At 50.7% G+C, this 26,220-nt stretch overlaps 1 protein-coding gene across 13 annotated transcripts in view; it reads left to right on the top strand.

Annotated features, from left to right (window-relative positions):
* The first annotated feature begins 5,883 nt into the window (after positions 1–5,883).
* ATP11C (ATPase phospholipid transporting 11C (ATP11C blood group)) overlaps positions 5,884–26,220 on the top strand; it is a 59,694-nt gene continuing 39,357 nt past the window's right edge. For 12 of the 13 annotated variants that reach the window (XM_076346978.1, XM_076346981.1, XM_076346969.1 and 9 more), the window contains exons 1-2: positions 5,884–5,949; positions 24,970–25,089. In XM_076346978.1, coding sequence (XP_076203093.1) covers positions 5,923–5,949; positions 24,970–25,089 — 147 coding nt within the window. In that variant the 5' untranslated portion in view covers positions 5,884–5,922. Of the gene's footprint in view, positions 5,950–18,876; positions 18,958–24,969; positions 25,090–26,220 lie in introns of those variants that run through there. The other variant, XM_076346970.1, reaches the window with a different exon arrangement.

The raw sequence follows: 26,220 nt of genomic DNA, 5'->3' as shown, positions 1-26,220 counted from the left end.
TGTATTACATTAAAAATGAGAGCTGCCATGTTTGCTGTCATGTATTCTGCAGAATTGTTAGAAAAAACAAGGCTTAATTAGGTGAGAGTAACTCCCCAAGCTTCTCTTGATTGTTATGAAAGAGGCTATTAAGACTTTGCAGGGAAAGAGAAGATAACGAGGACTGGAAATTAAGAAAATATGAAAACTTTCCCTTTCTAGGTTAAATGAGCCTTGTTGGAGACATTATTGCTGGCAGGAGGAGGAAGGATATAATCAAATTTATTTAATGGATGTATTTGTCTCAAGGCACAAGGGAATGTGCTAGCGTCTGAGGTACATAAATTTGTCACATCATGTACCAAATATACTTGCTGTTTTTTCCTCCCTCTTATAAAAAGCTTGTTTTTAAAAAGGGAAATTCTGTTAACTAAAATTGGTAGTCTTTCTCTTTCATAAATTATCACTCTGTAAGTCGCTGCATATTTGAATAAGTTATTTCAGACTATGAGGGGAAAGTGCCTCTTGAGAAAGACTATCAGTGTATTAATTAGAAGGGCTCTTGCTACAGAATATCACTGGATATGGGATCAAGAGCTAATTTATTAACCAAAAGTTTTCATTTTAAAGTCTTCTGCAGCAATCAGAGCTCAGGCCTTGTCTGTGAGAGAACTTTCACCTTATTAAACTGCATTTATATTTCAGTGCAGTTGGGTTTAGCAAGACTCTAGCCCAAATCCCTGACCTGTGATGTAAATCATCTTCTTGCTACCCAAGCTGTGCTCTGCATTAGACTTTACAACTCACCTTCCATGCATAGTGCAACTGTAGAAAGAGGTTTTGGGGGTGATTTTGTAGGTCTTTTGTTGGGTTTTGTTGCTGGGCTTGTGTTCATAGGCTGCAAGGTACAACTGCTGCAGCTACCAGCATCTGAACCCCGTGCCCTGCTCCAGCAAAGAAAGCTGCTGGTGGAGTGATAAATTGATTTAAAATGGACTTGGGGTGGAGAAAAGCATGTGCAAATCCCCTTGCTCGATGGACACTGCAGCGTGGATGCTGCTGCTGAGTCAACTCAGTAGTGCTTAGTGCAGACTCTGAACTTGCCTCAGCCTTCCTTTTTCCAGGAAGGCTGAGGAAAGCCCAGAGCACTCCCTGGGAGGTCCCCGCTGCAGGTTGTGGCTTCCCAGAGGAAGTCATAAGTCCGAAGCAGATGTTTTTTGGCACAGGCTGCGAGTCAGGCTTTGGAAACTGGCACCGCATGGTGCTCTCCACTGGTGCTTGTCAGGCCCTGCTGATCTGTGGGGGACGGGATGCGCAGGCTCCGAGGGAAGTACCGAGGCATGCCTCCATGCAAACCCCTCTGCAGACAGAGTTATTGGCTTCCTTCCCTCGTGGGTGTTTTGCAAGTATGACACAATCCCTCCTTGTAACACCCTCGACAGCATGCCGAGTGCTCGCTGTCCCAGATGAGACCTGCTTTTTCCAGGCAGATGGGCGTGAGGGGAGGACGAAACCTACACTCCGCCCTGGTGAGGGGCAATGAGAAATACCCAGAGATGCCAGCAGCTAAAGGCCGTATGTGGGACTGCAGCAGATACAGTATTTGGGTGGCTTTGGCCACTTTCAGAAAGCGAGCTCCTGGTCCCGTGCCTATTGGTCAGCCCTGTGCTGGCAGGGCAAGCAGAGACCACTGAAGGGTGGATTTGAAAGTCTCGGGTGTGAACGGACAGGGATTCTGCCTTGAGGTCTGCTGGCAAAAATGCTCTCATTTCTTATGAAACAACATTTGTCACCAAATCAGTGAAGGATCTGCCCCATTCAGGAGAAGGGGAGGAAAAATATGGTGTTGTCAGCTCCTCCTTGGCATCCCCCCAAGGAAGGCAGGGAAGGGCTCCCGGCACATATCGATGTACCCGTGGGCAAGGACAGAGCCCTGCCAGTCTCTGCAGAGTGCCATGACTGCAGCAGCCCTGAGCATGAGCTCAGACTTTCCCAGATGGAGATGGCCCTAGGATGGTTCTCGAAGGGGGGGGGAGAGGGGGGGAAATTGCTCCAAAAGCATGTAGCTGGCGGTCAGCAGCGAGTGCCCTCTCCCTGATCTCCTTGCCCAATGTGAGCAGGAGCCCCACAAGCAGCAAGTCCACAGGGAAGTCATGCCCTTACAATAAATCGGCTGTCAATCTAAACGGTTGGATTAACAAGATCTGCTTCAAGCCATCACAGCATTAAAGATGAATCTGTAGTACTCGTCAGGAGGTGAGACCTTGAAGAGAAGTAATACATCTCCATTGACTTCATACTCCATCGGATATTACAAAAATCCATAAAACAGTTTTAAGACCTGGCAAGCCAATTGCACGTTCTACCGATGACAGCTCTCATCCTCTAACTGGCCACACGATGGCAGAAGAAGCAAAGAACACTGCAAATATGAAAGTGTTTTTAAAAAAAAAAAAAAAAGCGGTGCGGGTTAGCGTCTGTCCCAAGGTTAGCGGGGCGGCTGGCTCCCCCTCCTGCTAAGCTACCTGCCAGGGACTGAGGTTCAAAAGCCTCCATCGCTGTGAACATTAAAAACAAAGGTTACAGGACATGAAAACTACTTTGTGAAAGGGTTTAATGGGCTGTCCCAAGTTGTCAGTAGTTCACAGCGATCCCTTGGGTCACTCTGTTCGTGCCCTGGTTGGCAGTCTGCTGAGAGCTTGGCTGATGTACTGGATAACGAGTTTTTGAGGCTAGCTGAAGTGGTGATGGGTCCCAACTGAGCTGTATTGCACAAAATTCTCCCTGGGACCTGCCCCTCGTGGTCCCCTTGCCATGGGGAGGGCACGCCTGGATGCGGGATGGAGTCCCTGCCCGCTCTGTGTGGGAGACCCCTTTGGTACTGCCCGCGCCATGTGCGTTATCTGCACGGGGACCGGGTGTTTGGGGCATTAAAAGGTGCATTAAAACCAGATTCCCTTGTAAAAGACCTGTGAGCTGCTACAGTTGCTACCAAATCAGCAGCTGAATCATACAGGCTGTTTCAGGGTGTGAAAAAGCCCAGTCAGGGTTGTTTTGCTTCCTCTCTGTGGGGATGGTTTCTGCTGAGATAGGGGTTTCGCTGCCCCGAGGCCACCGTGTCAGCAGCAAAAGGGGGGATGACAGTTGCCTTGATTTCTCCGGTGAAATCATGCCTTTGGCTGCGCAGGGTAAGTAGGGAGACGGATGCAGTCTGGTCCACGGCAAGAGACTATGGTTCTGTTCTGGCTGAGTATGGGAGACCAAATGCTCACCTGTACCTGCTTCCCAGCTGTGCTGACTTCTTGGACTTGCTTCACCTGGGAGCTCCCTGGAAGGGGGTCTCTCTCCAACACCTTAGCCACAGTCAGTGTTGGCAATACATTAAAGATAATTACCTATCTAATGCTTAATTCCATATCACAGTCTGTCTTGCATTTTAGTTCTAACTCCAGCAAACTTTTTAAAAATAAAGACAGCAGCATTTCAAACTGAACTGGATAGGGGCTGCGATGTGTACAGCATGGGAATCATAAAGACGAGTGTAGCTGCACGGATCCTTTCTTCTGCTGGTGAGACCAACTTCCCTCCTTACCAGTTGATGCAGGTGAAAGATGAGGAGTAACTATACCTGTAGGAATAGATTGAAGAGAAGAATATAGCGCTTTTTTTTTCTCTATGGGCCAGGTAAGCCAGGCTGCCTTGCCTTTGGAAACACGTAGTGCCTGGCCCCAAAGGCTCTTGGTTCACTGGGCATCACTGGTCTGTTCAACACCCACCGCAGAGCCCTGCAACAGGAAAAACGGCTGAGAACGACAACTCCCTCCTCTAGCCGACACAAACAGGCTAGAAAAACATCAGAAAAATGTCAGAAAAGCAGCGCAAAAGCTGCAGCGTAGTGTTGATCTAACTTTAGTTCTCTGTTTTAGTTTTGTGGGGGAGGGAAGTCTACAGCTAAACTGGTTAGGCATTATATTAAGATGTTTAACAATTTACATTCATCATTTTAAAATGCGTTTGAAACTGCCTCGCATTGTTTTCTGGTTTCCTCTGTTGTGGTTAGGCTTTTGTGCGGAAAGGTAAGTAACAGCACAGCTGCACGGAGAATAGTGGAAAGGTTGCACTTGGGATTCAGATGGGTGCTGGCTGTCCCCTCGGGAACGCTGCCTTGCTCAGCGGGGATGTGGGAGCCTTCACTGACCCACCTGCTGCTGCCCTGGGATAACTGGGGTTTAAAAAAAAAAACAAAACAACAAAAAACCCAGTAGGCTCCTGCCTGTCCAACACCTGGCTGCTATTGTGGTGCTGCCCAGGGCAGGCTTTCTGCGTGAGCTTAGAGATACCATACTATGTAAAACTGCCAGACAGTTGGTGCTCGAGTAGAACAAATGTGACTGGTTTTAGCCTTAGTAAAATCAATACGGTGCCATTCTTGCTTTAAAAACGCCAAGTGAAAAATCTACGTGTTTTCCAGGTCTCTGGAAGCCCACAGCTGCTCTCTGGGCCCTGTCATGGTGTAACAAGGTGAGTTTGGCTCAGTTTCCAGGGAGAAATCTGCTTTAAAATAGGAGCAGCTCAGGCTGCTGAAATGACAACGGCTCCTGGCTGGCGGGGTCCAGCAGCCTGCCTGCTCCCGGAGGTCCCCGGGGCTGTCGGCAAGGGACAGCACCAGGAAAACTCCCTGCCCCGTTGGCTGGTTTATTACCAGGCAATAACAATGTCAAAAACATTGAAATAGAGAAAACATTGAAAATAGAAAACGCAGATTTTGTTAGGTTACATCTCATGTCTCTCAATTTTGGTGATTTATGTGGAAACAAATATTCTCCTATTCTGTGTGCTCTGGACCAGGGAGATGTTCCCTTGAGGAAGCTATTTCAGATGAGTGTTGTTTCTACTCACACATTATCCCAGCCCAGAGGGAAGAGGATACAGGGTGGCCTGTGTGCTGCCAAAAGGCTGGAGGCACCAGGGAAAGCTGGGCAGTTCTGGGCTCAGGGGCTGCAAAACTGCCCCAGGGATTAGGCTGGGCTTGCTGGCTGGCAGGCTTAGGCACCCAAGGCCGTGCCTGCGGGGTGCTCTCCTGGGGGTGTGCCCGGAGCCTCCTGGGGAGAGTTTGCAGTGGGAAAAACACCAAGGGACCCTAAACACCTTCCACGGTCAGTCACGACTTGGGGAAAGTGCTCCGAGGTGTGTTTATGATACTTGCTTGAGCATCAGGGCAGTGACTGGACTTTCGTATCAGAGGATTATCAGGAGGGCTGTGACATGGGAGGGAGGGGTCCTGCATTAAATATAAAATTGTACCCGGTGTCTAACCATGGCTGTGGCTCCAGTGGGGGGGTTGGAAGGTGGACAGAAGGGGTCTAACCCAAAGGCTCAGGGGGCTGCAGGGATGATGCCTCTCTCAAGCCCCTGCTACAGCCGCTCCCCTCCACCAGTTCATCTGCTTTCCGACCGTGCACCGGGCCAGTGCCTGGGCCGCTCTCTGCCCCCAGCGCGTCCTGCCCCGCAGGATTTGTCCCTGGGGCCGCTTTTCCTCCGGCGAGAGCCAGCAGCGTCCGCTGCTCTTGGATCCGTGAGGCTCCCGGCGCCTCGCTGCCCTCCCGGCGGCCGCTCTCCCCGCAGGCTCGCCCGGCGGGTGCCGGTGGGCTCCCCCCGCCGGCCCCGTCCCGGCACTACAGCTCCCAGGCTGCTCCGGGGCAGGCGGCGCCCGCCTCCCGGGCGGCGGCGGGACAAAAGCGGGGGCGCGGGGGAAGTGCCGCCAGCCGAGCGCGGCCGGGCCGAGCCGAGCCGGGCCGGGCCGGGCCGGGCCGGGCGGCGGGGCCCCGCGGCGGGCATGGTGCGCGGCCGGCGGCGCGGTCCGCGGGCAGCCTAGGAGCCGAGCCGAGCCGCGCCGCGCCGGGCGATGCGGCGGTGAGGGCGGCGGGGCCGGGCGCCGCCGCGATGCTCCGCCGCAGCCTCAGCCGCCTGGTGAGTGCGGGGCCGGGGCGGCGGGGTGGGTACGGGGGGTGCCGGGCGGGGAAAAGTTCATTGTTATTATTATTATTTTTTTCCCCTTTTATTGAATTTGTTTTTCCGGGGTGGGGGTGGGGTGGGTGTTGCGTGCGGGGGGACGGGGCGCATCCCCGCGCCCGGCGGCTCCGCGGCGGGGGTCGCGCCCGCAGCGCTCCCGGCCCGCTCCTGCCAGCGAGCCGCAGCGGCAGCTCCCTCCCCTGCGAAACCTCTCGGCGAGGGCCCTGCCCACGCTGCGGCTCTTCACAAGAAGTTGCCTTTGCTGTGAGAGCCCAAACCTTATTTCCGCGCCCCCCCAAAAAAAAACCAAACCGAAACAAACCCCAAAACCTACAGGAGAGGACTTCTCAGTCCCTGGTAGCACGCACCCAAAATTGCATGGTTACAGGCCATGCGAGATGCAGGGCAGTTGTCGGGGTGCTGCCCGCCGCTTTTCCACCCGCTTTGTGTCCCCAAATACGTTAAAAACCCTGCCGGTGCCACATAAGCTACTTAGAGATTTCACCGTGACCTCATTGCTTGGCCTGAACTCTGTAATTACTCATTTTTTCCTCTTCCACAGCAAGTGCGGTAAAACCAGTGTTTTAACATCCTTTCGGGAGCTTCTGTTTATTTAGCAGTGTCATTTATTGCGCAGTGCGTAGTTAACAAAGTTCCTCGAGTTTGAACAGCAGGCATATGTTATTAGTACAACGTCTACACCCTTGGAGGTTCAGGAGCTGTTTCCTGAGGCACACTGCACCTCTTGGCACCGGGTTACCTGCCAGAATAATGGGCTCTGCCTGCGGCTGCCCGCAAGGCCAGAACCTCTGGGAGATGTATTTTCACATTCACTTTTATTTTTGAGCAAGCTGTTTGTGCCGGATTTCCAGGCTTTCAGCGCAAGGGACTCTAATCTTTTTAAGTCTGGAAGTAGCTCTGCAGCAGTTCTGGGGAGAAAAAATGGTTAATTTTCCTGTAGGTGCATCTGTAGGTTGGACTGCCGTTGAAGACTTTGGGTTAGCCTTGTAGAGAACACACCTACTGCAACTATTGTTTTGCAGCCCGGGGACAAATGTATCAGATCTAATCTCAGCTCTAAACTCAGTCAGAGTTTCTGACTTTGAATTTAGCTCTGCATGGTGTTAGTTGCTTCTTACCCCTCCCTTTGCAGGAGGCTTTTTCTAAGGCGTATCAGGAGACACTTGGGGTATGAAGCGTCTCTTCTGGAGCCACCGAGTTTGACTAAAAGCATTTTTAGGTGGCTGCCTCCCGTGAGCAGGTACCGGCGGCTGTGGGATCCCACAGAGGTGCCTGGCTGGGCTCCAGCTCCAGCATCCTCCTCGCGCGTGAAACGTGACCTCTGCGCTGCCCGGTGGTCCCGCACCGGCTCCGTGCCACCTCTTACAGCCCCTCGGCATGGGCAGGGGACATACACCACTGCTGGGGCGTGATGTCCACCAGAGCGGAGAAGAAACAGTCCTGAACACTGAACCCAGGTATTTCTAACCGCTTTGTTCAGGGCTGAACGGTTGCAGCATGTATTTGGAGCGTTAGAGGTAGTTTTCTGGTTAGAGGAACAACTGCTTGGGGACTCTGAAGCGCACCAGGGCGACTGTGGTGTTGCTGAGGGTTGTTGGACACTTTTTTCCATCTACTAGCTTTGCAAGCGGCGCTTGAGCAGCAACGAGCTGTGTTTGTTATCAGGCTAGTGCAGGTGGCATGGCTCCCTCCGGCCTTGGGCAGATAGCAGCTCCTGCCACCTGCCATGCTGCTGTGGCTCTGCCCCGTCCCCAGCCCTGCGGGTCTCCCAGGAGCCAGCTGGGTTTGGGTTGGTCCCCCCTCTTGCTCTGTGGGAGGAGAGGACAGCCCATGGTGACCTCCACAGAGGTATCCCCAAGGCGCTGTCTTGCCCTCAGTCCCGTATGGGTGGCACGGGGCTTCAAGCGATGCTCGTCTTGTGGCAGTGGCATTGCAGAAAATTCACTGCGGTTATTAAAGGCTGCAGATTATCTGACACTTAATATCCCATAGGGCTACTCAGACAAATGTCACCTCTCCACTGCGTGGTCTCTGCCATAGGTTCATAAATACCAACGGATTTTAAAAGTCCTGTTTTCAGATGTATTTCACTGCTCAGGCACGATGAATGTACTTTGCCCTATCAACATGACTGTTATGTGGCTCCGTTTCTCCCTCCCATAAACTGTTTTATCCTGGATAGGGTACGAAACGGGATGGTAAAAAGAGCAAGAGGGGCAGAGTGGTGTTTGTGGGTCTGCTTTGCTACCCCAAGGTACAGACTGATGCTCTCTGCAGAAACAAGTTGGATTCTGAACTTCAGTTTACACCGCTGAAATAATCCCTCCCCAAAGGGGAGTCGGGCCGGGATTGCTGCAGGGAGGCAGGATTGAACTGCCACAGTTAAGCCACTTTCAGGAGATACTGTCAACTTGAAATATAACTTTAATTCTCTTTTGGAAATGGATTCTGGCATTTGAGTCTTATTTTGAGTCTCATGCTGCTTGTACGGCTGTTGTGGGGAGGATGCGGGAGTAGAGTGGGGAAGTGTGTTGGTAACCAGGGGAGGGTTTGGGTCCGTCTCCTTGTGCTGGGCTCCTTGCAGGAGTGGGGCGAGCACTGCCCACTTCCAAACTTGCTTGGCAGACGCCTGGGAGTCAGAATTGCTGGTCCCTGTGTCGTGCATCAAAGACAATGTGCTTTTTTTCGTTAAATTACTTTCCCTGGATTCTTCCGAAGCATGCAGACAGCCGTACCTCCGGGCCACAGCTACGCACGACAGCTCTGCCGATGCCGCAGGGCCGGTGCTGTTGTAAGAACTAAGAAATGCAGAAAGAAAAGTTACCGATGTCCCCACTGTTTTCAGTTTCCCCCCTCATTTGCTTTTATTTAAGGCTGGTCTGGAAGCGAGCCCCTGGAGCTGTCACCCTGCTCATGGTGCAGGAAGGCTGGGGTGGGGGGGAAGCACCCCCGGGTGCTCTCCCTCCGCTCAGGGTGCCCAGTGCTGGCTGAGCCTGCGGGCCAGTGCTCGCTCGTCGTGGCATTGCCGCCTGGGTCTCTTGTCTCTGTGGTTAGTGCAGGTCCTCGCTCTGGTATTTTCCTATTCTTGTGTAAAATCCGGGGTAAGAAAATAACAAACAGTCCCTAATCGGGAGTAGAATTCTTCGCTTTGTGTGTTTGTGCAGTGTCTAACAACAGGACCTTAGTTTTGTTATTCCCTTTTAATTAAATACCTTGGGGCCTGATCCTCTTTGCAGCCCGTGCCCTGGTAAATCCCTGCTGTTTAGCAAGTGCTGGGCTGGTCCTGAGCTGTTGGCTCTCAAGAACATTTGCTTGACGCTGGGGGAAAGAAGATGCCTCTTAGATGCGGGTGCAGTGCTTCTCCCTGGCTCGTGACTCGGTGCCTTTGCCTTGCTGTAGGCTGATAAGGATGGTCCCTTACTGGTCTTCTCCTGGGGTCTCTGTCGGGTCTCTGCTGTGTGGCTGCCAGCAATGGGGGTACCCCCAGGTTGGTTATGGGGCTGTGTGGGGTCTCCTGCCCTCCTCTCCCTGGGACTCGTCAGCTCCCCCAGGTCAGGATCTGTCCCTTGGTGTCCCTGCTGAAACGGCTCGGGCTTGCCCGCTTCACAGCGGAGGGACGGTAAAGAAAGCGAAGAGGGTTTGCTTTGTGCAGCCCTAAAACCAAGGAGCTGCCTTTGTAACCGACTGTTACTCCTAATTTGCATGCTTGGTGCTGCTTTCATGTGGAGCTTTTCCATCTGGAGTTCATTTTATCTAATTAAAAAAAATTGCGTGCAAACCACCATGAGGTAGGGTTGCAGGGGATGGGCACCCGAGCCGGGCTTTAACGTCACCTGTGGCTTGTCACCTCTGTGGGGGCTGCCCCAGCCAGGCTCCCGGGGCACTGCTTCGCCACTTGCTTTGCACCCCCCGGCTGTGCCCGCTGTGCCGCTGTTGTTCTGCGGACAGCAGGGGAGGGTTTCCCCTGTTAAAGCGCTTGTGAGTGTCACAAACTTCCTTTCCAAATCCTTACCCTTCCCGGAGCGGTGGGGGGACGGATCCTGTCCCTGCGGGTGGGGGCTCACATGTACATGAGCGGTGCCTGGTGTGAGGTTCGGAGCTCCATTTGGGCTCTGCTGTAGTTTTGCAAAGCCCCTTTGGATTTTTTGAAGGTTGTCTCACCCCAAGTGACCCCTAACCCCGTCCACGGCGGGGGGAAGGCTGGTGCTGCAGGGAAGGGGGGTCTGGGTTGGGATGCTCCACTGCGCCCAGAGCCATCAGCAGGACCAGCACATGGTGCTTTGTCCCCTCGTGTCCCCAAAGCCCTGCCTGGCCCCTTTGGGATGGAACAGAGGCGGAAGGAAGGCCTTGGAGAAGGCATGTGTTGACTCAAGAGGCGTGTGCCGGAGGTTGGGGAGATGATTCGAGCCTGGGAAGGAGCAGGGCAGGTCCTACGTGCACCCGCAGGAAAATACCCCCATTGAGACCTTTTCAAATGGCAGAAAATAAGAAATGGCCCAAAGTCACTTTTTAGAAGGGAAATAAATTCCCCGTGCCTGCAGCTGGCAATGGGGAGTAGGTGAGGTGGGGCGTGGGGTGAGCCCCTGGGGCGCACCGGGCAGCACGGGGGCTGACCACCGCCGGCTGCTGCCCACCCCGACTCTGCCCAGCTCGGGGGGATGCTGGAGTACGTCTTGTGGGAGATACCTGAGTCTGGGCTGGAGGATGCCGATTTATACTCCTGTCTTCAGTTTTTGCAGCAAATGTGTAATAAAGTCTATTATGGGACACAGAGTACATCTGCGATTTTCTTTCACGCTTGCTTTTTTGTTTTTTTAGGGAGCGTGAACCAAACATTACATCGTGTGATTGCCGTTCCAATTCTAATAAGAAAGAAGAGCATAGGTAGGAGTTGGAAGCCTTGAGAACTGGTTGGGTTTTTTTGCCCAATTCAGCCATGCTAACACCTTGAGAGTGAGGCTGCAATGTCAAATACCTTGTACCCGACTGCCAACTTCTGCAAGAAGCGTTTTGCTTTCATTAATGTGGCAAAAACCCGCAAGTAGCAAAGGTTGGGGCTGGGGTGTCTCTGTGACACTGGGTGGCAGTTCTGCATGGAGAAATCCCACACTTCAAAAGAGTGTGGATTTTAATGAAGCGACTTGAATTTTTCATGAACGTTGCTGGAATTTATTTTGTCACGTGTTTTTAACGTGGTAACGGCATTTCATGCGCTCAGGACCAGTTCCCCTATAGCAGCCGGAGGGCAGCCCAGGCTTGACCACAGAGAAGACAACAGAGGCTCAAAGTGGGAACCTGGAGCTGCAAAAGGCTCTTCCCCAGGGCTGTAATCCCTTTTTGAGGCCCCTACCCTGGAAAATGGGGATACAGGAGTTTCTCAAATTCCCGTAACCGTTGCTCTTTAACGTTGCAAAGCAGTCTCCTAACCGTAGCCTTATTGAGAAATAACTTAACCATTTAGCTAAAAATAAATAAAAATCAAACAAAAAAACCTAGCCTTGGACAAGCAGCTGCATGGAAACGTTCATGCATGCAGTTAAAGTTTGGAGAGGTTAGAAATCACTGTAAGGAGGGACTGGAAAGCACCGGTCAAACATTAATGATAAATGGTGCTGCCAGTTAAACCCATGGTGTGCAGAAACTTTTCTGTGGAGAATAACACGCGTCTCGAGGCTGTATTTTATTCTTCACTCGAAACTGTTTTTGTCTCCAGTTGGTATTTTGCTAAGAATAATAATGATTGTCTGGGCTGCGCAGGGAAGGTTCGGAGCTGAACTGACTGAGTTGCAGCTGAAGGCATGGCAATTTGCTTTTAACAATAAAAATGGTAAAAGCAAACAGGCCATCTATTAATAGCAGGCTTTTCAGCCTTGCCTTTAATTTCATCCTGTTGCCTTTGGTTTATGCACTTCCTTTCCAATTAAAACTGCTGCTTTCTGGCTGTAACCATTGATGTCCTCTCTAGTGGAGAGATTTTTTTTTGAAACGTTAGTTAAAAGCAGAGCTGGTGGAGAGTGAGCATTACTGGAGTCTCTCAGCCAGAAGAAACCTTCACCCCAAAATGAGTTGTTCTGCCAATGACTGTGTTTTTAGCAATGCAGGTTGGGTCCCTGTGAGCATCTTCCTCCCACGGTAACCACGCTTGCATCTCTTATCTGCAGCAGCGTGCAACAGAAAAACCAGCCTTTGGCTGCTAATTCCTCGGGGTTTGGGACTCTGTATCCCCTTGGGGGACTTTAACCCGCTGTCCTTGCTGAGAAAACGGAGGGGTGGCCAAGCGGGGGGACATCCCTTGTGATACCTGTGGCCGAGATCTGTCCGCTGGAGGAGCTGGCATCGCAGCGGCAGGGGTAAGGGAGTCACCGAGCTGCTCAGCCCGGCTGGGGTGTCCGGGAAGTGTGAATTTTTCAAGGAACTTGGACACAGGGTGAGTGAGTGCACTATTGACCCATTTGCCTTTCCCTGAAAATGTTTGCTCAGGGGATTTTTCAAGAGAGTTTCCTGTATTTAGTTGTGTGTAGGAAGCGGGTGCTGAGGCCGGAGGGCAGCGCGGAGGTTTTCCTGCATGGCTTGGCCAGTCGCTTTGGTGGCCTTCTGCCCAAAAGTGTCCCCCAGGTCCCCCCGCCAAGCCCTGCCCTGGGGAGCGGGTTAGGTTACAATGGGGAGCAGTCAGCAGCTCTTGCCCTGTGCTGGGACAGGCTCTCCTGAGGTGACCTTAGAAAACACCTTACCTACGGGTTTAGACTGAAATCTGCTTCTCATTGCTCATCTCAGAAATATTTACGTGCTTGCTGAGGTCTGGCGTTGGGAAGGATGGGCTGGTTTTTGCCTAGCAGGTTTTGCCAGTGCTATACGCAGGCTGTTGTGGACTTCACCTGCCTGTGCTCTCCCCAGCCAGTAGACCTGCGTCCAGACCTGGCCTTTGAGCTCTGCAAATGATGCATTCCACTGCGTGGGAGCCGGGAGAACCCTGCCACTCACCTGCAGCCTCTGTCCCCCCTCTCCCCGGCTCCCTCATCTCTTGCAAGTAGAGAGTATCTTTATTTTTTCTCCTATTTTAATTGCCAAGCGATACTGAGGTTCAGTGTTTTTTAGTGTTTTCCCTTATTCACCCAGAGACTTGCAGTTTTCTCTAACTTGTGGGGACCGTGCAGATGCTGGGCTGCAGGCAGGGCTGATCCCTGGCAGCTCGGCGTGCCAGGCTGTGGCTGTTTGCTGCCTGCTGGTGATTAACCGCTGCCACTCAGGAGCCTCACGCCGCTGGGTTGTTGTTAGCGGCAAGTGCTGTATGAAGGACACGTCGGTGAAGTGTGCTGTGCTCAGACTGCATCTTGCCTTTAGGGACACCGTGCCAGTCGGAAAGTGTGTCCGACCCACTGCAAGTGGGTAATAAGGACACGGCTGCTCATGTTGCTGATGACTGTAGGCCATTTCTGGTTTTGTTTTGTTTTGTTTTTTAATTATTATATAATAATCTCTCTCCTGTAGTTTTGCTCTCCTGTGATTCCCTGCACCCTTTCTGCAGGCTGGCTCTACGACCACAAGGCAGCCCCAGCTGCTTTCAGTGTAACCATTGCATTGCAGTTTGCTGAATTCCTTTGAGGTATCCCAACATCTGACCAGCAGGTTGTTCACTGGTGTTTGCCTGAATTGGTTAACATTTGATTTGGGCAGTTAGTATTTTGCTTTTTGTAATAAACTTGACTCCAAGACTTGTGCATGGAGCTGTTACGTGGATTGCCATCACCCTTTCGTGGTAGGAGAGCGATGCCGGTACTGCCTGTACGCCGCAGGGGATGGGCAGTAAGTGGCAAGCTGTTTTAAAGCTTGGTTTACTAACTTGTAGCCTGGGGAAATAGTAAAATTTTCCTGTTTTAAAAGGTCTCCTCCGGCCCCTGCCCTCGCCCGGCTCCTGCCTGGCAGCGGCACGGCTGCTGGGTCAGGAAAAGCCTGTTCTGCCCGGAGGCTGCAGTGACTTCAAGATATATATAGAGAGATATATATGCATTAAATATACATGTATGCAATACATACGCATTAAATATGCATCTATGCAATATATAGATGCATTAAATATATATATTTATTTTTGCTTATGGGCTCTTTCTCTTTGGCTTAGCCAAAATCCAGGGAGCTGCCGGCCGGTGGTTGGCACAAGGCGCCGCTTTGATGGCTGTAAAGTGCATTTGGATATCGAGCTGTGTGCCCGCAGGTTGGGCAGCGGGGCTGGGTGGGGAGAGGGGCCGTCGATGCGCTAGCGGGGGGCTCGCTGGTGGAAGGGAAGCAGTCCTGGCTTGTGCTTTTTTTTGACATGTTTTTCATGCTGTCATAGGGACGCTCGCTGCCACGGATGCTGCTCAGAACCAATACCCTGTAAAACTTATTTTTTTTTCTTTCTTTTTTTAGTCCATCTCTCTCGGGCACCTGTTGCATCTTGCTGACTCCAGTCATTTGTTTCCCAAAACTTCGGTCACTTTGTTTGAGATTGAATTCCAACTGAAACCAATTTAATCTAAAAGCATGCCCGCTCTTGACATCCAGCCATAATTGATAGCGTTTGTAGTTCAGAGACATTTGTCCTGTTCTCCTTAATGAAAGCTTAATGCGCTTATTTTTGATCTGTCTGTTTGTAAAGGGCTTTTTGTTTTCCTCCTGCAGCAGAAAGAAGGGGCAAGCACCTGCGAGGCTGTCATAGCCGGGTATTTTGGGAGCAAATTGGGCTCGTTATTTTTGTTCACAGCTTGAACAAGATTCCTGTTAGCCTCTTTTGTGGTCTTGGATGAGCAATGCTTTTCTGCGGGCTTTTTGCTCTGTGATTTCAGCTGAATTTTGCAGGATCTGTAAGCGAAAGGGCCCTTGGTCTGGCCCCAGCCTTGCTTTTGTAGGGTGGTATGCGGAGGGCTTGGTAATTTCTAGCTGTGTATTTTCAAAGGGTCAGCAAGCAGTCTTTATGTCTGGCCTATCTTAAAGTATGCTGTACACCTTAATAAGATTTTGTAAGACTATTAAAGTGGAAAACGGAGGCAACGCTCACTTGGTAGATGTAATTTGTTTGCAATATTGTGGCAAATGCACTGATTTGCAAAACAGGGCGATCCTATTTTTCTTGTACAGTACAGGATCTAGAAAAGCTGAGTAAGATGTGCAACAGGCAAGACTAGACAATTTGAAGCATTTCTTTGGTATTGCAATCCAAGATCTTTTCAGCACTAACAAAAATTAAGTACTGCTAGACTGCAGCGATGCTGTGCTCCGTCGCCTGAGTCTCAGTTGGCTTAAGGAGGGGGGGTGGGGGGGAAATCTCACTGCCGGGAAATTAAATGTAGGGGGGGGGGGGGGAAATCCACTTTATGAGCAGCCCTGCCATCTTTTATTATGATTTCTGTGTAATTCCTCCCCAGCGTTCGCACAAAGCCAAGCAGCTGCTGCCTGTTGGGACCAGGGGTGATGTGAGGTCCTGAGCACTGCTCGGGGCTGGGGGGACTCGGGCTGTGCCAGGAACGCCTGCTCGGCTGCAGCCCTGCTCTTACAGGGGCTGCAAAGCCAAGCTTAAAATGCAATATTGATTATTTTTTTTTTTTTTTTTTTTTTTTTTTTTTGGCTCACAGGACGGTGTTTTGCATGCCGGTTTTTGTTCACTCGGAGTTGTGGAAGGTTTTTATTTTTTTATCCCCCCCCCCTCCTTTCAGCTCACTTTTTCTTATAAATGTTTGCTGAGGTAGGGAACGCAGTAAAATTAGCTGCAATGGCCAGAGGGCTGTCGTCCTTGTATCACCCAAATTAATATTCTGGAGCACATCATTTCTGCGGGGCGGTTTCTTCCAGTGCAGTTGAATGGATGGAAGTGGGACTTTCCACTTGACGAGTACAATTCCGGTAAGTGCAGGGTGCGAAGATCAGATGCACAGAGAGAGGAAACTTTGGGTGAAGGCGCTTGTCTTGATAACTGTGAGAGCAGGAACGCCCTTATCCCAGTGCCTGTCTAGGGAAGGTGGCGGGATGGGATGGGGATGGCCGTGAGTCATCTCCCGGTACGCTGCCCGGTTCTCCCGCGCAGGAAGGGCTCGCTTCTGCAGCTGACGGTGCCGGGATGGACCACACCGAAACCCCTCGTGCACCAAGCCCGGCATACTGGGGCCACCTCAGACCTTGTCTCCAGGTCCCTGTGGATAAGCAGATTTCCCTCCCGCTGCAAAACTTGGCTGCTGTGCCACTGGCTTTGCTCAGCATGGGTGCTCGGTCAGCCCCGGGCAGCGTGTGCTTTGCTGCAGCTACTTTACCCAGCCTGGCGGGAACATGAGCCAAAAGGATTTCCTGAAGATAAACAATTCTAGGCCACATGTTGAGGGTTTCTCTCCTGACTGGGTGGATTGCACTGATCCAGTATCCTAGTGTAACTGCCTGCAGCCCCAAGGATAAATCTGTTGGTTACTGTAGTATCCGGAGAAGAAAATACTCCGAATGGCATCTGGGGCACGTGGAGCTGGTTTTGGCTGTGGAGCAAGGGGTGAAGTAGGTGATTTCTCCCTCTCTTCCCCCTTTTATCTCCTGCTACTTCTGTGGAAACATTTCTCTGCAGCACAGCAAGGGGAGAGGTAGAAAACCACAGCTTTTACTTTTTTGGAGTGGAAGAACTTAATCTGAACCAGCGTGGGCGAGCAGCATGGGGGGGCTGGGACCTTGGACCTTGGGTACCCATTGCAGGGGCTGATGGCACCCCACGATGCTGGTGCGGGGCTCGGTCACCCCGTGATGCCTGGACCTGCCCTCTCATCCTGCCTGGCGGCTGTCGCGTGGGAAATACGACAGCCTCCCTGGGGGAAAGCTTGACCTGGGGGGGATGCGGGCTGGGCAGGCCTGGGTACCAGCCCCTGCTTCTGGGTTGCTGCGGTGATGTACATCCTGGCAGGGGGGACCTGCAGCCGCTGCCCCCGGCGGGAGGGCAGCCGGGCGGGCTGGCTTCCCAGGGGGAAAGGGAAGAAACTGCTCTGGGAAATGGGCTCCTTGCCAGTCAGCCGGCAGCCCGGCTCTGAAATGCTGGAAAAACTTAGAAAGGGGAGAAATGTCTTTAGGTGGCAGAGGTCAGAGTAACGTCTGGCTGAGCTGGGATGCATAACGTAGTATTTAGGGCTTTTTTTTTGTTTCCATAACTGAAGAGCTCGGGCTTTCAGAGGACCAGAAAGCAACGGGAAAACCAACAAATTATAGCTCTGCTGGCTGATGCAAGCATTGACAATTGCAAACTTGGAGGTTTTTTCCCAGTTTGCTCTTACTTTAATTTTTGTCAGGGCAAATCACTGCTCTGAAGAGCTTGCTGCCCTGCTAAAATAGCTGCCGATGAGCAGACATATGTGCACAGCTTGAGCTGGGGAAGGGAGGGAGGAAGAGGTTTGAAGACGGGAAGACTTTGTTCTATTTGGTTTGTGACCTCTGCAAAACGTTTGGACTCTTATTCAAAGTCCTTTTTCTGTTCTCCAGTCTGAAGTGTTCCTATGAGCCTGAATTTGATATGCTGGCAGCACGCTGGTCAAACTTTTCTTTTTGACTGCCAAAAATAAAAATATGCTGCCTGCATTTCAAGATGAGCGATGGTTTCATAACCCCGGCTGCCAACAGAGCAGGGAAAAAGAGTTGAGATCCTGAAAACTTCCAAAGGTCAGTGGTTATGTTTGAACAGGAGCAACAGATTTTCCCCAAAACGGCAGCGCTGAAGTAATGCCATCCCAGTCGATACCTGCTGTCTTCGGTCTGCGTTTGGCTTTCTGCATCATATGTGAACCTGACTTTCTGCAAAGCTCTGCTGAACTGAAGCTGTGATTAGGGACGATGTGGCATATTTGCTGGGAAGATGCAGTGCTGTGTGATTTGTGGCTAGGCTGCCTTCAGATGGAAAAACACGACCAAACAAACCAAACCAAACCCCACATCAAAAAAGCTCTTTTCGGCTGTCAACCCTGTGCGTGGCGCTCCCCGAGTCCGGGAGAGGGCTGGGCCCTCCTGTAAATTTATTATTTGGGGAAAAAAACCCTTGTATTTCCTCTCTCCGCCCATCTTAAATCATTCAAGTAGCCCTTTTCCCCGTTCTCCCCGCCCCGCCGTCTCTCTGCTTTTATTGGTGGCTTTGTTGGCTAAGTCAGCTTTTCCGGGAAACTCAGCCTGCTTGGGCTCTGCTGTTCTCCAGTCCCTCGTCCTTGGTGAAGGTGACCTTCCTGCAAACCCATACGGTGAGGCAGCACATCCTTGGGACAAAGGAGACATGGAGATGGGCTCTGGCAGGGGTCCCTCGTGTCGCTGGACGCACCCCGACTTGCATTAAGGATGGTGCGACCTGGGTCGATGATGCTCTGCTAGAGCACATCATCTGCCGCTTTGTCATCCCCAACAGGGGACCAGGGACGAGGTCTGGGTGTTGAGCCCCGTCATGTGCTGACCATGGTTTGAAAAAAAAGTATTGGTCCTTTTCCCATGGCTCCTCTTTTGCTCTTGCTTGTTGTTCTGCTTGGTCTGGGGGCTCGCGTGGTTACCCCCTGCTGCCCCCCGCACCTCGGCTGGAGCCGGCTTGCCCCCGGCAGTCACTCCTTGGCGATACTGTTCTCTGCTTGAAATATCAGTAGGAGCTTCAGCCTCAACGGGGGAGAAGGAATACTGGTTTAAATTTCAACCTTTTGCTTTCCCAAGGTACTGGCTTTCCCTCTTCCACTTGGGGATGAGCAGCAAAAGTCCCCGCCAGTGGGAAACGAGCTTGGAGCTGTGCTCACCTTCAGCCCTTTCTCCTGGACCTATGAGCTCTTAGTATTTTAAATGTAATGTTGTTTTTTTGCCCCGAGGACTGTGCATGTTATTGATCCTTTCCCGCAGGCGTAGGGGAGAGCGGTGGCGTTGATCCCGATCGATGGAGTTCTCTCTATAAATTGAGACATCTGCCTAAAAATGTGGTCGGTGTGGGTAAGCATAGTCCGAGCTGCTAAATTATTAAGGGTTTTCTCAAAGCATCGCTTGTACTTGCATAGAAATGACTAAGGACAAAGAGTAATAGAAAAATTGGCAAGAAAAATTTCAATTAAAAATATATGGGTTGGGCAATGAGGTCGGTGTGCTGAGCGACTTTCTGAGACTGCCAGACGGTTTGGGGAGTTTATGGTAAATTTACGGAGGCTTCTTAAAATTGTGGATGTGTTTTTCTTGGTTCTTCTGGGGCTAAATGAAACGGGAGCTAGAACGGGCTGTTTTGGGAGGTGGTGTTATTTTTGCTGGCTTTTTTTGTAAATCAGGTCGTCTTCTCTACTACTTTTATGATAAATGGAACAATACAGGAGTGATTAGACTTTAAACTATTCATGAGACGAGTAATGTGATTTAATCTTTCTTCTGCATATATTTAATATAAGCTGTGATTTCATTCAAATGTGAGCTTTGTACTTGTACTGTGTAATTATCTCTGGTTTTAGCAGACGACTTTTTTTTTAAAATGCCTGTGTTTTTTATTAGATCTTTTTTCTTTAAGTTATTTGTGTTTACTTTGTGGCTTGAACATATCTTCAGCAAACGGGAAAGGAGTTTCTTTTGATTAGTTAGTTCTGGTTTAGGTGCTTTCTGAAACAATAGTAAATCAAATGGTGGGGTTTTTTTTCCCCCCCACTATTTTTTTTCTGGAAATGGGGCCAGCAGGTAGCACAGACACTTGTTTTCCATATGGGGGACATAATTAAACACTGTGTTTTGCAGCTGCCCTAGAAATAGCCCACTTAGAGTGGCTCCTTGTCAACAGCGGCTGCAGAGCACAGGTTCACCTCGCCTGTTGAACTCTGTCTAACTCCATTAATTTTTACCCAGGCTCGCTAATTTTTACCCAGGTTTGCAACTTTTATCAAGTGCCGGCCGGGTTCTGTACATGGTGCTGTACATGGATTCCCAGAAATTTGGGAGGGCGGGTGAAGAGGAGCCTCTCCAGGAGGCAGGTGGGAGCTGTTGTGCTGGGACAGGACATATTCGTGGGAGAAGGGCACAGATGGAGAGGGAGAGAGGCACAAAGGGAGGCTTGCTCAAACTCAGGTGAAGAATTTGGAGAGTGCTGTGGGCTGCAAACGTAATTCTGCCATCTCTATGTAATGCTCCAACAGCTTCAAGTCATAAATGATGTTGGGTCGTTAGCTGCATCCGTGGACTTTTTTAGCCCTGGTCTGATGCCTTCAAATCATACCTGTTCCTAACTTCTCAAAGACAAGTTTATAGCAAAACGCCAAGCCTCAGCTAACCTTCCATGGGCATATTGATGTGCGTAGATGGGCTTTTTAAATTTGGACAATGTAAGAAAATCGCCATTATCCCTAATACCTTCTTTTCAGAACTGCTTCTTCTGGCAATAAGTGGGCTTTATACAAAGTTGAAACTACAGGAAGGTTGGGTTACACCGAAATATTTAACAGAAATACGTTCTGTATCTGAATTTCTCCATGGCATGAGGAAGACCGTGCCGCGGCGGCAGCGCTTTGCCCTGCCATGTGTGCAGCAGAGTATGAGTGCCCGCATCGGTGGCGACGATGCGGTTATTCATTACTGCAGCCTGGGCGCCTGGTCCTGCCCGAGGTGGGAAGCGAAGATGGAGAGCTGCCAACTTGGGAAGATGTTCCTGGCAGAACAGCTTTGCTAGCCTCATCTTTATCTCCTATGATTTGTGTTTGACTCTCTGGCTGTTGTCTTCCAGCTGAGCTCCTTCAGGGGAAATCTGGTTTGGATGCCCTGCTGAGAGGTTGACTTGCTGATGGGCTTGGTTAGACATTGGGGAAGTGGAGCAGGAACCCTGAACTGAAGCTTGAAACATTGCAGGAGAGACCCATGTCTTTGGGGCTGATCTTCAAGTGATGCAAACAGGATAGTGGCTCTTCTCAAAAATAACTCCTTCTCTCCCTCCTCTCGATTCCCGAGGTGTGTAGTGTCCCCCAGGGTGCTGCTTTGTGTCTGCCAGCTGCTGGGAGCTCTTCTTGGTTGCTGGGGCACAGTACGGCAGAGAGGAGACTGGGGTCACCTACCAGCATCCACAAATCCTCATGGCTTGGTGGGAGGATGCAGTGCGGCTTCCCACGGCGCGGTCCCGAGGCCGTGGGCAGTCTGGCACCGCTGATCCCTACGGATAGCTCTGGTTCTCCCAGCACTCTGGTAAACACCACGCCTTGGGCAGAGGGAGGTCATAAAGTGCATACAGGGAGGACACAATTGTTTATTTTCTTAAATAATCCTTTTGGCGTGCCCGGCTCTAAACAGCAGAAGAAACTCTGGCTTTTGCTTGCACCACCTGACTCCTGCGCCCTGTAGCACGGGCTTTATAAAACCCCACCAGGCAACGAGGCAGCTGTTTGAATTGTATCCAAGTAATATTTTCATTTTTTTTTGCCATCAGACTTAAAATTTTTGATGAAAGGCGGTCAGGAAAAGTTGTCTAAATCCTCTCCCTGCTAATCTGCATATTTTATAATTTTCCCAAAAGCCTGGCAGTTACTCCCTAAATCTCCTCTTAAGTCTCTGTTGAGAGCCGTTATTTAGATTTAGCAATCTATTAGCAACCCGGCGAGCTGTTTGAGGTGGGCTTGTCAAAATAAGAGCTTTTAATTGCTGAGCTGAGCCAACGCCTCTCGCCGCGGGCGTCATTGGGGTGTGTGCTTGCTTTCTGGGAGGTGGAAAAAGTGGAGAGATGTGGTGTGAAGCCTTCCAGCTGCTCGCACGGCTGCGTGACGGGGTGACACTGTGGGATGGGCAGGGGAGTGGGAAATGAAACGCCGGGAGTGGTGGGAGTCTGGTTAGACCACAGAGCAAGGACTTCTCCCTGTGCTGCCACCGCAGAGGGCTCTGATGCACCGTGGAGGGGGTTGCCGTCGTCTTTGTAGGAGGTGCTTCAAATAAATAACTGAAGGGGAGTCGAGGGGTGAAAGCCCACCTAGGACTTGGTGGTGATAACTCGGTGGGGCTCGGTCAGCTAACACACCACACCTGGGAGTTGGGTTCTCTTCTGCTCTGGGGCTTCACGTGCTCCAGGTTTTCCATGGCTGACTATGGATAGTCTTGCAGAGTAAATACTTGTGTATATTTTTCCAGGAGTGTTTTAACCAGAGCTTTGTTGCTTCCGTGCCAGCATGTGTGTTTGGCAAACCCTCACGTCCGCTGCTTCCCACCGCTCTGCCAGCAGCGCAGGCAGGGGAAGCTCTCGTTTCCTCCCCGCGCTGGAGGGATGCTCTCCAGGCACACCCGGCTCCGGCTCCTGCCCGGGGACTTCAGGCTTGGGGACAGTCTGTCTCCGCTCCCCAGCGCTGCCGTGGTGTGGATGAATGGCTCTGCCTCTCGCTCCCGGGGTACAGGTTGGCGAGACCTGCAGCTGCCACCTCCGTAATGCAGCAGGTAGATCAGGGAACCTTTTTTGGGTCTAGTTTCTCATTCAGAAGATGTGCTGTTTGCTGCTGCAGGCGGTGATGATGAGGCTGGGAGGGTGGTCAGCCCATGCTGGGGTGGTGGCATTCCCTAGCCTGCCCGATCCGTGTTTGGGGAGCCGGTTGTGCCCGGTGGAGGTGGGAGCAGCTGCCGGGGGTGCTGGTGGCTGCTGCTGGCTCTGCATCGGGGCGGTGCAGGGATGCGGTGCAGGGGTGGGAGAAACTTTCTTCTTCTGCTCTAAGCAACTGCTGCTGGAGGTTTGAGGACGGCTGTAGTGAGAGTGGTCAGCGCGCTGAACCGGGTTTAGGCATGGTGTAAAAACACTTCTTTAATTAAAGATGCTGCAGACATGGGTGGGGAGCAGGAGGAAGGGAGAGCTGCCGCTTCCTTTGGGCAGACCCTGCTCCTGGTGCAACAGGATCCATTCAATTGCTGCTGCTCCAGGTACAGGAATTAGATTGGTTTAGATTTTTATTTTTTAACTTTTTTTTTTTAGACTTTCCCTAAGCAGTGGTTAATCCCAGGTCTTGCTGTCTTAGCGTGGTTGTTTTCAGAGCACCTTTTCTCTAGCTGGGTTTTGCTTGCAGCTTGTCAAGCTGCCTGCAACGGGCCCTTCGGACAACCGGGATGCTAAGCCGGACTCAGGGCACACCAGGAGCATCCACCCGCAGCAGGCTGAGCCCGTACCGGACAGCTGACACGGGATAGCGATTTGGCATTTTTGGCACCTGCCCTGGTGGGGTTTCAAAGCAAACAAGCTCTAGGGTTGAGGATTAGTAAGACTAAGTGGAGTATGAACAGTATCTGCCGGTGTTTTAGCAGCCCTGCTGCCTGTTAATGCCCTTGAACCATGAACAGTGACAAATGTTTTCCCCGCTCATGTTTTAAAATCCAAAACCTTAACTCTAAGAAAACCTTAGCCTGGCCTAAGAAGACCCTTTTTCCCCAACTCCATCTCCTCTTAGTAGGCATTTTAAATTCACTTTACGATTTTAAGTTCAACTTGCAAAATGCTTCCTGGTGTCAGCCCGGTCTCCTCCCTTGGCTGCAAGCATCTGTGGCAGGGACACTTTGTTATATGCAAGGTGGAACTTGGACAGAACAAAAACTGATTTTTAAACTATTGCACAGTTTTGTTTCTTTTGAAAATAGAGTTTTCTAATCGATCGAGGACCTTGCATGTGCTGGGCAGCCTGGAGCTGGAGGCTGATGGAAATGGAGCCCATGGTGTTGCCCTGTCCACCTGAGAGCCTTCCTGAGGGCTGCAGGCACTGGCAGGGACCTGCATCCCCTCTGCCTTGTCACAAGTTTGCAAGTGTTTTTAAATGAAGTTATAGGAAGTTGGAAATTCAATATTTAAGAGTTACGTTTAATTAGAAGAGCACTGTTACTTTCAGTATATTCAGATACCTTGTTTACTGTGTGTTATTTTAACACACTCTCCATTGGATTGGGAGGAACCATCTTTAATTTGCCGGGTGCCGTGACCTCCCCTGGGAAGCCTGCAAGGGCCACAGCGACGGCTGGGTCTCTGCTAGAGCCCCGTGTTGCCGGTTGCAAGTATCCCTTGTGGCTTCACGCAAGGGATGCTCTCCTCCTGTGGAGCTGCTCTGCTTCCCCTCCGTTTGAGTTTATTCTGCTGCAGTTCCCCTCATCCTTCCCCTGGCTGCTGTGGAGCAGAGGGGCTGTCGTCCAGCTCCTGTGACACCAGGTTCTCATTCACCTGTGACATCTCATTCTGCTTTAAAATAAACCCCCAGCAAGACAAGCTGGCATCCCCAGCACCCCACGGGTCTTTTTGAGGAGTTTGTGATGTAAAACTGTCTGCTTCATTATCTCTGGTTTTATCTGAGATTTTAAAATAGCAGAAGTATACCTTTTTTTTTTTTTTTTTTTTAAGCTAAATCCCAAGTCTGCATGCACCAGTGCGGTGGTGAGACATTTTGGGTGGACTTGAGGGTTTGACAGGAGAGCAAGTGTAAAGGAGGGTGCAGTTTCCATCGTCCTCCGTGGGGTCCTGGGGTAAAGCCTGGAGCCGCTGTAGAAACCCAGGGCTGAAGGACTCTCCAGGTCAGGACTAGAAGAGATGTGTAGAAGACAAATTATATTCCTAATGACTTGAATTGCTTGATAAAGATACATTCTCCTTCAAGAAGGAAAAATTGCCTGGCAGATGGGCACAGGCTGCAAGTACAGGCAGCAGCTGTCCTGCATAGGGCAGGAGCGCGGTGGACGTGAGCCGTGACCTGTCCTGGTGGGGTGTAGGATGGGCTGTGGTCCTGGGGGGGTCGGTGGCTGAGCAGCGGTGGGGACCCCGGGTTGCAGTCTCGGTGTTGCCTTGGCTTTGCTAAATGACCTTATGTACGCCTCTTTGTTCTCCGTGCTTTTGCTGGGGCAGAGAAGTGAATTTTTGAGGTTCCAGCTGCCTTATTTCCAAAGAACAGCACGGTGCGTTCAGAAGCTGGAAGCTATTAATACAAATATTTGACTTTTTTTGAGCTAAAAGCTAATTTTTCCCTTTTCTGGTTGCCCCGACAGTGTGCCGGGGAAGAGAAGCGGGTTGGTACGCGCACCGTGGTAGTCGGGCACCGTCCGGTTTTGGAAACAGATGCGTACGTGGCACAGAAGTTCTGCGACAACAGGATCGTGTCCTCCAAGGTGAGCTTGCTCTGCTCCTGCGAGTGCGTCGTGCGCGGGTATTCCGGCTCGTGTATTCACCCTGATTTTATCTGCTGGTCGTTTTTGAAATTGAGAAACTCTGAATTCCCCAAGGGTGGATGTAAAGGTCCCTTTGCAAGTGGAGCAGCCTGGTACGTGCCTTACACCACAGCTCCAGTCTCTCTATTAGTCTCTTTTTTCCTTCCTGTCAATCCCAGTGGGGGTGCGTACAAGTTCCTTTCTTCTAGGCTGGATGAGAGCAAAGCACATGGACACACTGGTTTTGTGGGGGTTTTGGGGTGAGGTGGGTTTTTTTTTAATGTTTTCTGGCATTCCCGTCGTGAAGAAAGGACAGGTTAAGTGTAATACAGCACCAGACGGCAGCAACTCAGATTTGCAAAAAGGAGGGGGGATTATTTTATAAATGGACAGAAAAATACGATTCCCCCCCCCCCTTTTTTTTTTTTGTTGTTCCGTGGGTGGTTTTCTCTTTTGAGATAGGACAAAAGTAACCATTTGGATGAAAATATCCCTTTGGATGAAAGGGGAAACATTCATATGGTATTAATGCAGCTTTTGTTTATGGTGGAAAACTGTGATGACACCCGTCTGCCTTCTGCTTAGCTTTTTTCCATGACATTCATGAAGCTATTTCAAAAGATCTGAAGCCAATTCGAGTAAAATATCAAAAAAGTGGCATTCCATATTGTCAACACAGCTGGATACATATTACATTGCTTAGGATTCATGATGCTCAGCATACAGTTAGGCTTCATTTTTACTGTACTTGAGCTATAAGGGGGTTTTTCCCTCTTTTTTTTTTTTTTTTTATACAGCTTGGATCTTACAGCTTGGATCTTACTTGTTTTTATGTCTCTAAGCCGTCTGCATTTATATTGGGGAAAAGTTTTAAGTTTAACCATGTTTAACTCGTGTAGCATTCCCATTGATGCTTCCCCGGCACGCAAGAGGGTCCTTCAGAGAGGACACCTTCCCCTGTTTCAGTTCCCTCTCTGACAAAATGGGTTTTTTAGCACTAATTTTAATTCTTCCCTGATTTATTTTTGAATGTTGTGTCCTTGCTCTTTTTTTCCATTTATATTTGCTAGGCAAGGAGTCTTCTTACCTGAC

This window comes from Aptenodytes patagonicus, chromosome 9 (genome assembly GCF_965638725.1).
Source record: "Aptenodytes patagonicus chromosome 9, bAptPat1.pri.cur, whole genome shotgun sequence".
Classification (NCBI taxonomy): Eukaryota; Metazoa; Chordata; class Aves; order Sphenisciformes; family Spheniscidae; genus Aptenodytes; species Aptenodytes patagonicus.
This window is presented reverse-complemented; position numbering and strand designations above follow the sequence as displayed.